We start from the raw sequence: 19930 nt of genomic DNA, 5'->3' as shown, positions 1-19930 counted from the left end.
TCATGTGGGGCTTTGAGATATGCATACAGTCCCAGTTTGAAACCTGTGGGGAACTTCCTGCTTGTATGGTTATGTTAATACCTTGCTAGTGGGTCAGTTGTGTGATTTCTGCCAACATAGAGAGGGGTAAAAGTGCCTGGGAATGACCTTGCTGTCAGGTGTCTTAAGATAGGGACATGCAGGTCTGAGCTCAGAGAGGAGGGTTAGATATGCCCAGTGGGGCTGGAACACCCCCAGCTTCTGTGGAGAGTTAGCTCATTCACTATGGACACCACCTCCAGGTTTCTCTGTACAGTGACCCCGAGGCAGTTTAGTAGACCATGCAGTAACTACCATCTGTGCAATATTATTGCGAATGAGTTCGACTAGGTTTCCTGGTTTGGGTTGAAAACAAAGTGTATTTGTGCTTATATCTTCCCCTGGCTACCTATGCACAGATATGCCCCTGGACCTCAGCCAGTTAGCTTCCCTAGTTAACTCTGGAATCAGGAAAATTTAGTCCAGACTAGAGTTGGGAAAATGAGTGCCATCGGTTTTTGACGAGGCCACAATGACAGAGGGAAATCTATTGGATATTGAATAAGGAAGACACAAGAAGAATTTATACATTGGAATTGTGGACCTGGAGGAGAATATGGAAAGTATCATGGACTGCTAATCAGACAAAGACGTCTGTCTAGGAATAAACCAGGCCAAGAGTGTTCCTTAGAGGCTAGGACGGCAAAACTTCCTCTTACCATCTTTGGTTACATTGTCAGGAATGAGCATTCTTGGGAGTAGGACATTATGTCTTGTAAAGAGCAGAGGAGGCACAGAAGGGGAAGGCCCTGGAGAAGATGAATTCATGCTGCGGGGGCATCCACGGACTTAGTCATAGGAACAATTGTGAGGGTTGTGCCAGACTGTGAAGTTTTTATTCTTTGGTTCATATGGTTACTCTGGTAGGAAACTACTCGGTGACACCAAAAAAGAAGAAGAAATTTGGCTTATTTGACTACATGGATACAAAGCCAGCAGACACTACATGACATCTCACTTAGACTTTCTTCTTTGCCAAACCAAATCACTGTCATTGAAACTATATTGGCTCCTGTATACCCTATCGCACAGGAGAGAACGTTCACAGTGAATTTCTAAGAAGACCGTAAACCTTTGGAAGACTAGATATCTTTATCTTCCCCCCACTGAGTGGAGAGTGTATTTGAACTACTGACTTTCCAGTTGGCCTTATAACACTTAACTCCTTCATCTCCTATCAAGGTGTCTAATATGTCATCATCTTTCATGAGATTAAAACAGATCTTTTTTTGTTGAGGATTTTCCTCAGTTACTCTTCATCCTTCCTCAAGATAACATCTGCCTCCCTTGATTTTGCTACAGCTAGAAGTTGGTCGGCCATATATTTAGCTACCTTGTCATTCAATGTTTTCAATCAGATCCATTAACAGAGAAAGCAGAAACCAAACATTTCAAAGTTCTTTCTCCTTGGACAAACAGCAGATCCAGAACTGCTGCCTCTCCTCTTTACCATGTTCATGGCCATGTATCTGCTAACTGTATTTGGAAATATGTTCATTGATCTGGCTGTCACCTATGACTACCATATGCACATCCCGTGTGCTACTTTCTCTCCATATTTCCCTTTAATGACATCTGTATAAGAACCACTACCATCCCCAAATTGATAATGAGCAAATATCCTGCTACATGTAAGCAACACTTGCAGAAGTCGCCTCAACCAGATTAGATTTATCCTGATTTTGACTTTGCTTGACACTTTTCTTCTTGCAGAAATGGTTATCATGTCTGCCACATGGCCACATGTCACCCACTGAGGTACACGGCATCATGGAGTCCTGCGTGTGTGCTCCACTTACTCTACTGCCCTTGGCCATTACTATGACAGATGCCCTTATCTCTAGTGTGATGGCTTGCTTTTGAAGTATCCTCTGCACAAACTTGCTCTTCCCAGAGTTCCACAGTGAGTTTGCTCAGACAGGAATCCTGGCCTGTGTCAGCGCCCATGTTGATAACACGTTGTCCTGTGTTCCGGGTGGCATTTGGGGCGGGGGTCCTTTGTCTGGGATCTTATTCTCTTCACGCTACAACTGCATCCTCCACACTGAGGATGCCATTACCTGGGGGAAAGTCCACAGCGCCCTCTGCAGGTTGCTCTCACCTTTCAGTTATTTCTTCACGCTACAACTGCATCCTCCACACGGAGGATGCCATTACCTGGGGGAAAGTCCACAGCGCCCTCTGCAGGTCGCTCTCACCTTTCAGTTATTTCTTCACGCTACAACTGCATCCTCCACACTGAGGATGCCATTACCTGGGGGAAAGTCCACAGCTTCCTCTGCAGGTCGCTCTCACCTTTCAGTTATTCTCTTCACGCTACAACTGCATCCTCCACACTGAGGATGCCATTACCTGGGGGAAAGTCCACAGCTTCCTCTGCAGGTCGCTCTCACCTTTCAGTTATTTCTTCACGCTACAACTGCATCCTCCACACTGAGGATGCCATTACCTGGGGGAAAGTCCACAGCTTCCTCTGCAGGTCGCTCTCACCTTTCAGTTATTTCTTCACGCTACAACTGCATCCTCCACACTGAGGATGCCATTACCTGGGGGAAAGTCCACAGCTTCCTCTGCAGGTCGCTCTCACCTTTCAGTTATTTCTTCACGCTACAACTGCATCCTCCACACGGAGGATGCCATTACCTGGGGGAAAGTCCACAGCTTCCTCTGCAGGTCGCTCTCACCTTTCAGTTATTTCTTCACGCTATGACACACCTTTTGTTATGTGATTGTTACCTTATTGGTGAAAAAGTCTTTTCAGAAGAAATAACATAGGCACTACAGAAAATACAGAGAAAAGTTGGAGGCAACCAGAGCCCACAGAGACATCTGGGTCATATGGTCAGAGACCTGGGAGTTCCTGGAGCCCCAAGCTCATCCTGCAGCTGGCAGAGGCAATGCACGCATTCTCCTCAAGGCCTTTCAGCTTTCACACGCCTGCTGCTGCTACCTAGTCTCTGATTTAGAACCTTGAAGACTGGGAGATAATAAATTTCGCTTTAAAGCAGCCAAATAACGTTTTTATTCAAAAGAAACTACATTTAATCAACATTCAGAGTTGTATCATGTGTGGTTCTTTCCTTAAACAGTTTTTCAGATAGATATTTTTGTTTTCAATAGTTCATAAAATTAAGTAGCTCAATCATATTTAAAAGTGGTATAGAATCCTCATCAAAACTAATTTTAAAAAATTGTTTCCTACTTATACTCGCTATTAGCTCCACGTTTCCCCCTAACTTCCCCTGAAATACCTCTAAGAAATCATGAATTCAGTTGCTATCTCTTTAGATTTACCTAGCTCATAAAGAGAGAATGTACAAAACCAAATTTTAAAAATTTAACAAGAATATCAAAATAAAATGGAGAAAATCGGCAATGGAAAGAAAACAGAAAATATTTTTTAAAAAGATCAAAATGGAGAACAAATGTTAAGGTGTTCAATTTTAATATAACTACCTCTGCAAAAACCCATGTCAGAACCACTGAGGAGCTATTGCCAAGGTCAGCAGTGTGAACCCACCAGTCTACTGCGTGAGGATTACAATGAGTCAGAATGGACTCAATGGCAGTGATTAGCTTGTAAGCTTGGACTCTGCTGCACCCTCCAGTAACCGCACCTCCCTTGTCTTTATTCTCTAATGCATTTGGCACTCACCCCCATGGTTTCCAATCAGCACATTGCATTTAGGGGTTTTAAAGTCAGGCAGCTTTCAACATCAATTTTGGCTTACATAACCACATAGTCTTCAAGAATGGTAGGACTCTCTTCATGAACATGTTTCCTAGGGCTGTAGTATACAACATGTCTACTGTCCATTCCATGTGTGGGTTGGGGAATCTCATCTCATAAATTCAACATAACATGCCAATGTACCTAAGCTTGATTTAGAGTATGTAGAGGCAAGTCTTGTTCTTTAACTTGGTAGTGTGTTATCTACCACATATTCTAAGCTTCATAAATAAGTTATAGGGTTACCTTTCAATTTCTTAATGGGAACCTTGAGTGAAACATTTGTGGTTAGTGGACCAACAAAGATGAACATACACTTACTCCGCTTTATGTTCCGTGGCGCATTCTCCTATATCCTTACTAGCCAGTTTTGTGTATATTCTCACGGTTGAGTTTATCTATCAGGAATATCAAGTTATTCATTTGGAGTGTAGTCTCCCAATTCCCATGTCACCTTTGGACCTTTTGGGGACTTAATGCTCGGTGTCATAGTAGTTACTTGTTCAGATGCCCACTGCAAGGTCAGCAGTTTGAAACCTACAAGCACTTCATCAGTGAAAGACTGTGCTTTCTACTCTCACAAAGAGTCTCAGTCTCAGAAACTCACAGGGTTAGTTCTACTAAAGTGCCTTATAGGGATATTATCAATCAAGATAGACTCAATGTCAGTTAGTTTCTGTCTTTACAGGTCTAGGTGTAAAAATGAGAGGTAGGTAGAGTACTTGAACACACTCAATAATGTCAAGGAAAACATCTATCCCACATGGTGCCCAAGGATAGAGCCATGCACCATCAGAGGTGATATCTCAGAATCATCCGACACACCTGGGTTCATCTCATTCATTGGACGTAAGAGGGCTGGATCTGTTGGCACAAGGGTTGCAGTGGAATTTAAAGATTTAGTGTGGCCAGATCCATGGATATCTGCCTATATTTCCCTCCCACATTTCAAGATCCCATTTCTTCTCAATCAGTGGCCTCACTTTCATTACAGAAATCTAATGAATTTGAGATTACATTTTACATTGTAACTAGGACAGTTTTATTCTATTATATTGGGTTTCATTTTTGGTAATCTAATCTTTATTGATTCAGGAAACAACCAGTTGCTAAAACAAATAATTCTTGTACATGGAACCCAAATAAATGAGATGTACTTTATCGAATGTGTGCTACTTGGCAGACAAACTATTAAATATTTCTACTGATTTTGGTTAACATTCCAGTGGAAATACATTCTAGGTTTTTCATTTACCCTTGTAAAAATCAAAAGAAGAAGGATACTGCCAATTAAAATGTCTACTAGTTTCTTTGGCAGCCAAATAAAACTACTACAAAGTCGACTACTAAATAAAAGAAATTTATTGCCACAGAGATCAGCATTCTGTAAATCAGAAACAAAGGTAGCAACTTTTGTCTACTATTGTCTCTTCCAGCTGCAGGGAGAGCTATGGGCTCCAGATGGTCCATGGACTGTGTCCCCAAAATTTCCCTCTGTGGTTTTGTTGCTTCTTCCCATTTCCTGTGTTTTCCGCAATGTCCACTTTACAAGGATATACACGATAGAAAGTAGGCCTACCAGGGTCATAAGCATAATCTCTTCTAAAAATATAATTTATTGAATTAAGATAGCAGTCACCCTTTAACATATCAGTGATATAAACATGTTCCAAAATATTGAATGTAAAAATAGCTTTGGGGAGCAACCATCTACTACACTACCAGAGGCATTTTCCCAGGTCTTCATTGAAAATGTAGTAACAGTATGTCCAAGAAAGACAGCAAGTTTCTCCATGTGGATACTATGTGTGATAGTACATCTGTACCTGCAAGAAAAACTAGAGACCAGGGAGAAAGTAACCACTTTCAGGACTATTTCCCCACATTGTTGTACTCCCTACATCTAAATCCTTCCGATGCATGTCTATTAATTTTTTGAGCTTATGTGTTGGGACGGATTACCTAGAGAAACTAATTCAATGACACCTATGTATGTGTAAGAAATATCTTTACATAAATACATAACTGAATGTCCAGAAAACATCCCAGCTCAGTCCAAATCAAGTCCATAAGCTCGATACTAGTCCATCAATCCCTCTTCATACTCATGCAGCTACATGCAATGATGCAGAATGCAGGAAAATCACAGGTCAGTGGATGAAGGGTCTTTTAGATCCAATGGAGGTGAAGCATCACAAGGCTCTGGCAGGTCTCTGCAAACTAGCTCACCAACAGAAGGTGAGGCACACAGAGAGAGGTGTTCTCTGCTGAGCCATTTATCTCACTTACACCTCCTGAAGGGATCATTAGGCTGAGACCTGGTTAACAGGCTAAAATCCCCATCTACACTTTAATTGTCAAGTTGACTTGACCTAATGTATGTAACTACCACATCATATTAGTACCTGAGATTATATGAAGTATTACTAAATTCCAATAGCTTTTCCACACATAATGCTGAAATATCTCTCAATTACTGAAATATCATTTTTAAACTCCAGAGAGGGATATAAAAAAGCTTCTTTTAATGGATTCTGATTCATATTCATTCTAAAGAAATTGTTAGAACTGGTCCTGTCAGTTTATGTAGCTGTAAATTTTTATGTTAGTAAAAACCCTCAACATTATTAGCCAGAGCAGATGCTGACTTCAAATTGCCAACCATGTAATTAGTAGCTCAATGGATAATTAGCAATGCTATCAGGTATCAATATACTCCAATGAGAAAATAAATTTGTAATATTGATATTGAAACTTGATGACAGCTGATGCTGAGACCTAGAATGAATTTACCAAGAGCATGTCTCTTTCCCACACAACATTTTAAATGGAACAAAACGTATGTATCAGACAATTGAACATTTCAATCATATCAAGGGGAACTGTACAATCTGCACCACGTCTATCTTACAGCACCTGCCCCACCAGCATCCATGGTTAAATCACCATTAAAATGAGTGGTGCAATCACGATGAGTTCCAGTGCTCCCTTCCCCCTCCCACTTTCATTGTTTACTCCTAAAATACTCTGTCCTTCCCTATTGCCAATCCCCCACCCCTACATTCCCCATGACCTTGCATCAGTTATTATCATTATACCTCCACTCCTCTGTGCTTCACATCTGGTAAACCCAACAGAAGACGATGAGAAACAGAAGACAATGAGAAACAAATCATACTCAGGTGGTAGGGATAAGATTATATTACTATCATGACAAAAATGCAAACAATGTGTGGGAAGTGGGAGATCCCTATCAACTCTCCAGGAGCCTGAGAATAAATTTCTGTCATGGAACATCTAAGAGATACCTGCACCCAAATAAATAGAGGTTGGGCGCTTCAAGGGAGTCAACTGGTCAAGTATCGAGTTCAATTCAGCATAATCAAGATTGCAAAGACCTGACAGTAAGGCTGTTTGGAACTCTAGTCTGGGTCTGGAGGGGATCTGCCATGGGCTCAGTCAGACTAGAAAAGGCAGATGTGCTTTGTGCTCCCACTGTGCTCCACAGCCTTCTACAAATTGAGTTTCCAAATTTTAGCTCTGATGCTTCCTCTGCGCCATATTCACATTTTCCAAATGTTATCTTTGGATCACACAAGCTAGTGTGCTTCTTCCTTTTTGGCATGGTTGACTCCTTGCTTAGATGGCTACTTTTTAGAATACATACCAATAAGACCCCAGGCACTATTCAGGTTGATAGCTGGGCACCATTTACTTACTTCACCACACTTTGTTGTAGCATTATTATAGTCAGTGATCATTTCATGAAGGTTAGTATCAAGCAGGATCATTTTATCAGAACTAACAGTTCTTGAATTAGGAGCAGAGTTAAGTAGGAACCCAGATTCCATTAATTTTTCCCTGGAGACTGAATGTCTTCGATTTCCTTTTGTGGTAGCAATATGACAACATGAGAATCATTTAAGACCAAATGTATCTGTAACCACTCTAAAACAATCAGCAACCAAGTAAACAGAACAAGAAAGAAAGAACAAAAGAAAGAAAGGAATGCATAGGCTTAAAGCTACAAGTAGGAAAGCTAAATCCCATATAAACAACAGTAACAGATACAGTGTTGTCCATCATCCCCTGTGGTATCATTCTATTGCATTATTGTCATCATCAATTGTCCGAATGACCCAGCACTCCAGACACTGTGAGTGTGAGGAGTCTATGTGGGGTAGATCCACCTTGAGTTGCAACACACGAGTTTTTGCTGTGTAGAGCTGATCTCCTCTTAGATCGGGGGCTGCTGACTTTCAGTATGGGGACTGATGTCAGGGGGAATCTTCCATGAATAATTCTTCCTAATGCAGATCCTTGCTCAATGGATCAGAGCCTGTTGTGCCACTGCAAGGTGGGCATATAGGTACAACATGTATGATGATGCTGGGTCCCGTTCCTTAAACACTCACTGAGCTGGGGGTTCCTTCAGGGTCCAATAATGGCCACTTCCACCGTGCTGCGGCAGGCACTCTCTGCTTCCTCTCCTATCAAAGTACCCAGTCCTCATTCCAAGGGTGCAGGCTGCTTACAGGTAGGGTTCAGCTCACTCAGCAGGGCCTCTGTGTTAACTCCTTTAGGTGTAGTCCCTGCATTTGCTGTGGTGCCTGCAAGGTCCAGCTTCCATGATCATCATGGTGATTAGCCCATGGAGTGATTCACTGGAGGTTGGTTAGAAACATATGCACAGTGTGCGCCCAGGAAAATAAAATCTGCACTATTGTTCCTCTAGGTTCCCTACACTTACTGATTAGCATCCCTTCGAGGGTCTGAGGTGAATTTCCCCCCACTACCCACCATACTCACCAACAATATCAGTGTCTCATCAACGATGTAGATAGATTCCCTCACTTGATGTTGGCTTGAATTTCTGGAAATCTTCTCCTTCCATTGCTGTGGCGGCTCATCGATTTGCTCCTGGCTTGTTTCCATGTTGTATGGCCTCAAATGGATGGTCGTCCACCAATTCCCCCTCTTAAAGGCTGGACCCCTGTCAGGGTGAGTACTCTTCCTTCACGCTGACTCTTGTGACCTACACAGAAGGGCAATGAGGTTTCCTCCAGGCCCTGTAGGCAGCCTTCTCTCTGTTTGTTCAGAAATTGGTCCTCAGATTTGTTACTTGGTGTTTATTCTACAGAAGTGGACTCATACAATCCTTGTACATTTGTGATTGATTTACTTCACTCAGAATAATGGTTTCAGGTCCTTTGCTATTATGTGGTGTTTCTTGTTTTCATCGTTGTTTTGTAGGGGTGCATACTATTACATTGTGTGTAGGTACCAACCTTTGTGCATCCATCCTTCCACAGTTGCATATTGGGGTTGATTCTCATATCCAGCTATTGTGAAGTGTGCTGCTATGAACATGGGAACACACACCTGCACTCATGTTATGTCTTTATTTCTTTAGGTTATATGCCTAATAGTGGTGTTGCTGGAGCCTATTTTTATTAAATGTCCAGTTGCAGTATCAGAAACACACAGGGGAAATCACCCCTGACCTTTAGAGTTATCATGAGTCAATATCAACTCAGTGGCAGTGAGAGAGAGAGATAAGAATATTTATAAGCCTATTTTCAAAATACTCAAACATTTCAACTGTACTTCCACACCTAATATCTAATTTGCATTTTCTGATATTATTGACAAAGAGAGATTTCTTTGTTTATCTAAAAAGAAAATTTGACTTCCACCAAGAAAATAATTGTGTGTCCATATTTATAACATATATGATGCAGGGCAGTGCAGAAATAAGGACAAGGTCAATTAAGGTTGAACTGACCTCACAATGTGAGAGGATTAACAATATACACTGTCCCAGGATAAAAGAGAGAATACAGGTGCTGGCTTAATGAGGACCTTTGGATATTGATCCTCCAGGGATAGAAAAGCTGTAAATAGCACAAGTATGACATTACACTTAAAGACTTCTTTCCCTGTAAGGAGGGGTCATACATGACCATCAGCCAGAGATGATCTCTTTTGCCCAGGAACGTCATAGTGCTTCACACAGACTCTCTGTCTTTCCTGAAGACAGACCTCCTCTTGTCTACGGCCAGAGTAGATGTCAGCCACTCATCCTCCAGGATGCCAGCCAGGTAACCTGAAGTCCGTTAGTTTATGTTTTGCAAGCAATGCAAGTATTTAACTAAAGGAAAACCCAAGAATACATGCCTGTGATTAAAGTAAATATGGGTAAAAATTGGAGCTAGGACTCTCATGGGAGATGTTTTTGTTCGCAATGTTCTGGTCAAGTTTCTTTGTAACGTTACATAGTGTCAAAGAAGTCACAGTTGTCTTCCTCTCTTGCTCTGCCCTTAAATTCAAGATGACTTTACAGTGGATCAACAGCCAAAGCTTTTCAACCCACGATTAATCTGTCTTTCTGTACCGACCTAGACGTACCCTTTTTCTTTGAACAAAATTTCATGATATTTACTAGAATTCAAGGGTTACAAAGATAGATGGAAACAGAGGCAGAAAGCAAAGGCTCAAGATTCAAGCAATTAGGAAGATGTCCCAGGACTGTACAGTGTTGTCTTCAGTAGTGCAGGGGTATTATGAGTTGAAACTGATTTGATGGCCCTAACAACATCTTATCATCTTCATTCTTAAAGTATCTTAATAATATCACTAATGTATGTCTCTGATCTCTAGGGAATGACAGAGAGTCCTCAGTTTACTATTCATGGTCCACCAAAGTTCATCATTTTTTTAAGAGATAAATATTTAAATGAACATGTAAACATAGATATGGGAAATAATAATGAAACTATACATTCTAGCCTTTATAAGTAAAGGTATTTTTTCCTTTTTTAGAAGAACAATAAATTAACCCAGAAAGTAGTCTCTTGACGTCCCCTGTATTCTTCTACTCCTTTGAACATGAGAGAGTCCGTGTCCAGTTTCTGCTGCTGTTGATGTTTCCAGGAACACACACCTAACTGTGCTTTTCTTGATCTTTCCATCAGAGGCATCAACAGTCGAGCACCCAGAAACCACACAGTTATTGTACAGTTCATTCTCCTGGGACTCACTGATGATCCAGAACTTCAGCCCATCATTTTTAGCCTGTTCCTGATGGTGTACCTGGTCACTGTCCTTGGAAACCTGCTCATTGTCTGGGCTGTTATCTCTGACTCCCACCTGCACACACCCATGTACTTCTTTCTCTCCCATCTCTCATTTACTGACATCTGTTTAAGCACAACTACCATCCCAAAGATGTTGGTGAACATCCACACACAGAATCAGACCATCACTTTCACAGGCTGCCTCAGCCAGATGTTCTTTGTCATGATGTTTTGTGCTTTTGAAAATTTCCTTCTAGCAGCAATGGCCTATGACCGCTATGTGGCCATTTGTTTCCCACTGAGGTACACAGTCATCATGAATCCCTGCTTCTGTGGCCTGCTCATGCTGCTTTCCTTGCTAACTAGTCTATTGGTTGCCCTATTGCACTGTCTGATGATTTTGCATCTGTCTTTCTGCACAGACCTGAAAATCCCTCAGTTTTTCTGTGATCTTGCTCAGCTCCTCAAGATTGCCTGCTCCAGCGCCCTCATTAATAACATCCTTATCTACTCTGTTACTTCCATTTTGGTGGGTGTTCCTCTGTCTGGGATCATATTCTCTTACACCCAAATTGTCTCCTCTGTTTTGAGGATATCATCATCGAGTGGGAAATATAAAGTGTTTTCCACCTGTGGGTCTCACCTGTCAGTTGTCTCACTGTTCTATGGGACAAGTGTTGGTGTGTATGTTAGTTCTTTATTTACCGAGTCTTCTACAAAAACAGCAGTAGCCTCAGTGATGTACATTGTAGTGCCCCAGATGATGAATCCTTTCATCTACAGTCTGAGGAACAAGGACATAAAGGTGAGCTTGAGAAAACTCTTTGTCAGGACATCTTCTTTGTAATGATTTTATCATCTCTGATAATTTATTGATTACTCAGAACTGCCTGTGATAATACCTTTTTGACCATCAACATCATTCACATTAAATTTAATTTCATCAAATATCATAATTATATGTTCAAGTTTGTGCTAGGGAATAGTAGGCTATTTCAACATCCTCAATGATGAAGCCTTTGGATTAATATTTAAGAGATGTTCAGAGAGTTTGTTGCTCAAAAAATAAAAGAGCTATATTTCCTTAGAGAAAATGTAGAGAATTTACCAAAATAGAACAGAAATCTTGAACATGGAGGCTTCATCCCAGATGTAATTTTCCTCATGATTCCAGATAATCATCGCACCTGCAGATATGGTACCACCGAGAGAATCTAATACAGAAAGAAAACACACTGTCTTTCTCAGGCTCATTTGTAATAAATTCTTCATAAGAGACATCAGAGGACATGCGTCCGGTAGGATAAGTGTTTAATCCTAGTATACTCTTTCTACTTCCTTTGTTCTGGAACCATTGAATAGCATTAACAAGATGAGAGGGTGGCTATTACATCTCTGCAGAGGTGCTTAGATGAAGGGGATGACCTGGGATTAGTGATAGTATAGTCTGGAGTTTGTAGTCATGATATAAAACAGGATATCTATGAGTTGTTGCAAGAAAAACAGATACATTTTTTTGGAACTTTTAGCTAATAGTTAATTTCCGAAGAAAACATATTTTAAAGCAGGGAACATTTGAGGTTTCATAGGGGAGTTAAATTGAGCCTCTCTCTAGAGGACAGCGATCCTAGATATCATCAAGCACTAAGCTTACATAATTCAATTTCTTTTACTTTCCCCCAAAACAAATGCATTAGGATCTCCTAGAAGTGGTGCTCAATACATCGATTTCTATCTACCAGTTGATCATAAATGTAGTGCGGTTACATTGTATGGCATTAGAAAAATAGACATAAGCCTATCATCATTCTTGTCACTTAATTGATATATAGTGCAGACAATCATGTACAATGTTAGTTTTCAAATCAATGGGCAAACAACTTCTCTAAATGGACTAAAACTGATAAGCTAAATTATGGCCAATATCTAGACATTTTTTTCCCTCTTAAGCATAAGAAAGGGCATTAAAATGAGTGGGGGAGCTGGATCATGTAAGAAGAACAAAACGTATCACTTTCTTTTGGAATGGGAGATTTTGACGCTGCTAACCGGCATTCAGCTGCAGTCCTGAGCACATCGACCGTTCTGCAAGCTCTGCTTATTTACGTGATTCAGCTTTTTCCACATAAAGATCACTAAGTCCAAGCAGCGTTCCACCATGACTGATGATCAGTTGGAAGTGTGCATGAGGCTGGCTGTCAGCAGCTACGGTCCCGATTATGCCTCCCTGCCTCATTCCATTCAGTGCATCAGAGTAAATTCAGGAATGGCAAAAAATATGCACAATTGATTGTGTCGTATTCTGTGATATGAACTCATGTGGTTATGCAATGTACATTAACATATATAATACATGTAAAAAGTTCTCAATGCATACATGAATAAGTAAAAGTAAATATGTTTTGCATTTTTGTAATTGGTAGATCATTTTTACTAGATCATTTTAGAAGTAGCTGACATGCTGAAAAAATGTGAGTACCCCGTCTTAGAATATACGCATTCTCCTGCCATGAGATTTATTCCAAATCTTAATAAATTTACATAACCAAAGAGAAAAGACCAATTTCGCTGTCATCTAGTCAAGGCTGTCTGATAATATGCCCCCTGTGGGTTCCTGAGAATGTAACTGTTTAGGGGAGTAGAAAGCTAAGTCTTTCTCCTGCAGAGCTTCAGGTGGTTTGGAACAGTCAACCATGTGGATTGCAGCACAATGAGCAACCACTATACCACCACAGCTCCTCCAATGACCTCATATTGGATTTTGAAGTCTGCAAATCTTCATGGGAGCAGATAACCTCATCTTGCCCCCTCTGAAATTACAATGGTTTGAACCACAGAAAATGCTTGCAGTTAGCAGTCCAGTGTTTACCTTACCTTGCCACCAGGTGAGCATCCAAGAAACAATCATTTTTAAGTTCATCACAAGTAAGTTCAACCTGAGACATTGTTGTACTCAATCTGAGAAACATGACTTTTCTATGGGAAGACTGTAGGAAACATATAGACTCCAGAATATGAAAGGCCTTTCCTCAGATTTACCCGTTAGAGAAATATATAAAATGTATTGTGAAAAACTAGTCTTTATTTCTTTAAGAATATCAATATAATAAAATATAAATTCATTACTACTTTAAGAAATAAAGCATCATCCTCAACATAGTATACAATTGAACTACCTCTCAATTTCATCACAATTCCAGACTCTATTACTGATGGCCAACCTAAATTTAATTTTGATTGTTCCTTTGATGCTCTTTTATTCATGCAATCTTTTTTTATCATTTTATTAGGGCCTTATCCAACTCTTATCACAATCCTTATGCACATCAATTATATGCATCAATTGTGTAAAGCACATTTGTACATTCATTGCCCTCATCTTTCTCAAAATATATGCTCTCCAACTAAGCCCCTGGCATCAGCTCCTCATTTTTCCCTTCCCACCACACTTCCCCCTCCCTCATGAAACCTTGATAATTTATAAATTATTATTTTGTCATATCTTGTCCTGTCTGACGTCTCCCTTCACCCACTTTTCTGTTTTCTCTCCCAGGGAGGAGGTTATATGTAGATCCTTATAATCAGTTCCCCATTTCCAACCCACCCGCCCTCTACCCTCCCAGTATGGCCACTCACACCACTAGTCCTGAAGGGATCATCCACCCTGGATTCCCTGTGTTTCCAGTTCCTCTCTGTAGCACTGTACATCCTCTGGTCTAGCCAGATTTGTAAGGTAGAATTGGGATCATGATAGTGGGGTGGGGAGGAAGCATTTAGGAACCAGAGGAAAGTTGTATGTTTCTTCGTTGCTACACAGCACCCTCACTGGCTCAACTCCTCCATGAAACGCTTCTGTAAGGGGATGTCCAGTGGCCTACATATGGGCTTTTGGTCTCCACCCTTCCCCCTCCTTCACAATGATATGATTTTCTGTTCTGATGATGCCTGATACCTCATCCTTTTGACCACTGATGGTCACATAGGCTGGTGTGCTTCTTCCATGTGGGCTTTGTTGCTTCTGAGCTAGATGGCTGCTTGTTTACCTTCAATATTTTAAGACCCCAGATGGTATATCTTTTGATAGCCAGGCACCATCAACTTTCGTCACAAATTTTCTTATTTACCCGCTTTGTCTTCAGTGATTTTGTCTTGTACAACTAATAGGAATAGTGAACATACTGGTATTTTCTTGAAATTTAAGTGCATCTTTCTATTACCCTGTAGAAGCCCTAATCTCGGGGGAATAGTGGTTCAGCATTAGGCTGCTAAATGAAAGGTCAAAAGTTCAAAATCCCAGTAACTCTGTGGGACAAAGATGAGACTTTCTATTCCTATAAAGAGTTTCAGTCCTGGAAGCTCACAGGGGTCGTTCATTCCTATTCTATTGGGTCACTATGAAATGAAACCACTGAAATAAGTTTCATTACACTTCTTTGTATTTTGCTACAATCAACCCCCAAATTGGTTGCTTTTATAAGTGATTTGAAAGTTTTATCATGTTGGATATTGGGCCTCCACTCAAGCACTTACTCAATGCAAGAACACGTTGTTCTATTAAATTGGCATTCCAGGATGCACACCTTCCCATTATGATTGCTGAAGAAAAATGTGTGCATAAGCAAATGTGATGAAGAAAGCTAATGATGCCTGGCTATCAAAAGATATACCATCTGGGATCTCAAAATCTTGAAGAGAAGCAAGCGGTCATCTTGCTGAGAAGCATCAAAGTCCACATGGAAGAAGCATACCAGCTTGTCTGGCCACAAGGTGCAAAAGGGCCCAGTTATCAGACATCAAAGAACGAAAAACCATATCAATGGGTGTCCACCTCCCTGATATGATCTTTGAAGACAAACGTGTGCATAGCAAACGTGGTGAAGAAAGCTGATGGTGCCCAGCTATCAAAAGATATAGCGTCTGGGGTCGTAAAGGCTCAAGGATAAACAAGTGGCCATCTAGTTCAGAAGCAACAAAGCCCACATGGAAGAAACACAGAAGCTTGTGTGACCAGGAGCTGTCAAAGAGATCAGGTATCAAGCATCAAGGAACAAAAAATCATATCATTGAATATGTGGGTGAGTGCAGAGTGGAGAATCAAACCCCATTGATAGCTAACCGGACACCCCTTACTGAAGGGTTGTGGGGAGGAGATGAGCCAGTCAGGGTGCAATGTAGCAACCATGAAACATACAACTTTTCTCTAGTTCATAAATGCTTCCTACCCCCTACTATCATGATCCCAATTCTACCTTACAAATCTGGCTAGACCAGAGATGTACATTGGTACAGATAGCAACTGGAAAAACAGGGAATCCAGATGAGTCCTTCAGGACCGGTGGTGAAAGTGGCGATGCCTAGAGGGTGGGGAGAATGTGGAATAGAAAGGGGGAACTGATTATAAGGATCTACGTATAGCCTCGTTACTGGGGGATGGAGAGCAGGGAAGAAGGCAGGGGGAGTTGTTGTAAAGTGTAACATATGACAAAATAATAATAATTTATGAATTATGAAGTGTTCATGAGGTAAGGGGGAGTGGGGAGGGAAATGAGCTCAGATATGAAGGGTTCAAGTAGAAGGCAAATGTTTTGAGAATGATGATGACAACAAATGTGCCTATGTTCTTGACACAACGGATATATGTATGGATTGTGATAAGAATTGTATGAGCCGCCAATAAAATGATTTTTTTAAATATGGCAATATAGCATAAAAAAGAAAGTTTTGTCATTTATTAGCTTTGTGGAAAGATACACATAATGTAAATTAGCATCGTAAAAATGAGATTCCATTTAAACAGCATTAATAACGTGGTCATTGTTGCACAAGCCTTAACCACGATCCTGCTCCAGGAACATTTCATCACCTGAAAAGGAATCCCATTCCTGCAGCCACTGCCCTGTCTCCTCTAGACACAGACCCAGTCACCACTGCCCCACAATCTGTATAGATTTGCCCAATCTGCCTCTCTGTGTTAATAAAATGTTATGATGTGTGGACTTTTGTGTTTGGCTTCTTAAACTTAGCACTATGTTTTCAAGGCCTATCTATTTCATAGATCTTAGATATACATAGAGTTTGTGAAGGAGAGTGAGCTACCTTGTGTACATCAGAGCAAACAACATTGATGGAGATGTATATATATATCAGTATTTCATTCCTATTTCTAGTGGAATAGTATACCATCACATGTCTATACCACACCTGGTTTATGCAAACATCAGTTGATTTGCATTTAAAATTTTTCAATTGTTTAGCAAGTATTTTTATATAATATCCTGTGTGGACACATATTATCATAATTATTAGCAGTAAGTTTATCAAGGCATGAAATCACTATGTCCAAAGTTAGCCCTGTATTTATCCATTATATAAAAAGGCAAATTATTTTCTAATGGTGCTGCATCCTTTTATGTCCCCACAAGCATTGCATATGTTTCCTAAATTATTTTCGACCTTACCAGCACTTAATATTATTTTTGCAAAGGTGAAAAGTCATATACACAATTTTTGCTCCACTGCTAGCCACCATTTCTTGGTTCACTTCACCCTGTGATGCAAAATAAAACAGGCCTGTCAATGTGATTTCATATACAAATGTTGTGGTGAAGCATTGTTAGGTGTCACTGAATCAGCTTTGATCATGACAACCCCTTTACTTTAGACCAAAGAGTATTTGTTCCTGCATTTAATGCACAATTAATGCTATCGGCTGATTGAGCCCATTGTTGTAGCCACGGTGTCAACTCATCTTGTTGAGTGGTGTCCTCTCCTTCACTAACCCTGATTGTTATCAATCTTGATGTCCTTCACCAGGGACTATTCCCTCCTAGAGCGTGTTCAGAGTTCGGAAATGTAGTCTCTCCATCCTCAGTTCCAAGGAGCATTGTGGCTGTACTTTCCTTCAGTTAAGCTCTCACTACCTGGCAATGCTTTGAAGCGATGCGTACGTGTTCAGCAGCTTCTTCATTCAGAGCTTGGAGCACAGGCCTTCTTTGCTTTCAGGTGTCTTAAGACAGGGCCATGCAGGTCAGAGCTGAGGAAGTAGGAGTTAGATATGCCCATTGGGGCTGGAGAGCCCCTAGCATTTGAGAAGAGTTAGCTCATTCACAATGGACACCACCCTCAGGTTTCCCTGTACAGTAACCCTGAGGCAGTTTGGTAGACCGTGCAGTAACTGCTCTCTGTATGATACTACTGCGAATGAGTTGGACTGGGGGTTTCCTGGTTTGGGTTGAAAACCAAGTGTATTTGTGCTTATATCTGCCCCTGGCTAGGTATGCAGAAATATGCCCCGGGAGCTTGACCAGTCAGCTTCCCTAGTTAGCTCTGAGATCAGGAAAATTTAGTCAGTGAGTGCCATCAGTTAGTGGCGAGGGCACTATGACAGAGGAAATGTCTTGGAGGTTGAATAAGGAAAATCAAAGAAGAATTTATATATTGGAATTGTGGCCCTGGAGGAGAATATGGAAAGTAACATGGACAGAGCTCTGTCTCAGAAAAAAAGTAAGGCCAAGAATGTTCCTCAGAGGCAAGGATGGCAAAACGTCCTCTTACTGGCTTTGGTTCTATTGTCAGGAACGAGCAGTCTCTGGAGTAGGACGTTATGTCTTGTAAAGAGGCGAGGAGGCACAGAGGGGAAGGCCCTGGAGAAGATGAATTCATGCCACGGGGGCATCCACGGGCTCAGTCATAGGAACAATTGTGAAGGTTGTGCTGGACCGTGACGTTTCTTATTCTTTTGTTCACATGGTTACTCTGGAGAGGAAACCACTCAATGACACAAACAAAGAAGAAGAAATTTGGCACATTTGACTACATGGCTACAAAGCCAGAAGACACCCTGTGACATCTCACTTAGACGTTCTTCCTTTGTCAAACCCAATCACTGTCATTGAGCCTATATTGACTCCTTTATACCCCATCGCCCAGGGGAGAACTACCACAGCAGATGTGTAAGAAGACTGTAAACCTTTGCAAGACTAGAAATCTTTTTTCTTCCCCCCCACTGAGTGGAGATTGGATTTGAACTGCTGACTTTCCAGTTGGCCGCCCAACTCACTGAAAACTGGGCCCCTTCATCTCCTATCAAGGTGTGTAATATGTGATCATCTTTCCTGAGGTGACAACAGATCTTTCTCTGTTGAGGATTTTCCTGTTACTCCTCATCCTTCCTCAAGATAACATCTGCCTCCCATGGTGATGCTACAGCTAGAAGTTGGTCGACCATAAATTTGATTGTCCTGTCTTTCAATGTTTTCAACCAGATCCATTAATAGAGAATGCAGAAACCAAACATATGTTTCAATGTTCTTTCTCCTTGGATAAACAGAAGATCCAGGACTGCTGCCTCTCCTCTTCACCATATTCATCACCATGTATCTGCTAACCGTGTTTGGAAATCTCTTCATTGTTTTGTCTGTCACCTATGACTACAGTATGTTCTCCCTCTGTGCTACTTTCTCTCCATATTGCCCTTAATGACATCTGTATAATAACCACTATCATCCGCAAATTGATAATGAACAAATATCCAGATAGATCTGATTAACACTTACATAAGATGCCTCAACCAGAATAGATTTGTCCTGATTTTGACTTTGCTTGACACTTTTCTTCTTGCAGAAATGGTTATCATGTCTGCCACATGGCCACATGTCACCCACTGAGGTACACAGCATCATGGAGTCCTGCGTGTGTGCTCCACTTACTCTACTGCCCTTGGTCATTACTATGACAGATACCCTTATTTCTAGTGTGATGGCTTGCTTTTGAAGTATCCTCTGCACAAACTTGCTCTTCCCAGAGTTCCACAGTGAGTTTGCTCAGACGGGAATCCTGGCCTGTGTCAGCGCCCATGTTGATAACACGTTGTCCTGTGTTCCGGGTGGCATTTGGGGCGGGGTCCTTTGTCTGGGATCTTATTCTCTTCACGCTACAACTGCATCCTCCACACGGAGGATGCCATTACCTGGGGGAAAGTCCACAGCGCCCTCTGCAGGTCGCTCTCACCTTTCAGTTATTTCTTCACGCTACAACTGCATCCTCC

At 41.2% G+C, this 19930-nt stretch overlaps 1 protein-coding gene across 1 annotated transcript; it reads left to right on the top strand.

Moving 5' to 3' along the window:
- The first annotated feature begins 8252 nt into the window (after positions 1–8252).
- Positions 8253–11731, top strand: LOC142454226 (olfactory receptor 7G2-like). Its single transcript, XM_075555829.1, has 2 exons — positions 8253–8345; positions 10742–11731. Exons 1-2 carry the CDS (start codon positions 8253–8255, stop codon positions 11729–11731), a joined length of 1083 nt encoding a protein of 360 aa, XP_075411944.1.
- Positions 11732–19930: the final 8199 nt, after the last annotated feature.

Source organism: Tenrec ecaudatus, chromosome 1 (genome assembly GCF_050624435.1).
Source record: "Tenrec ecaudatus isolate mTenEca1 chromosome 1, mTenEca1.hap1, whole genome shotgun sequence".
NCBI lineage: Eukaryota > Metazoa > Chordata > Mammalia > Afrosoricida > Tenrecidae > Tenrec > Tenrec ecaudatus.
This window is presented reverse-complemented; position numbering and strand designations above follow the sequence as displayed.

What these genes read in the sequence shown, in the direction of transcription:
- LOC142454226 (XM_075555829.1), top strand. Translation starts at nt 8,253, where the DNA reads ATGGCCACTTCCACCGTGCTGCGGCAGGCACTCTCTGCTTCCTCTCCT. An exon ending in AGGGTGCAGGCTGCTTACAG is followed by an intron (nt 8,346 to 10,741) that starts GTAGGGTTCAGC and finishes TGATGTTTCCAG; the next exon opens with GAACACACACCTAACTGTGC.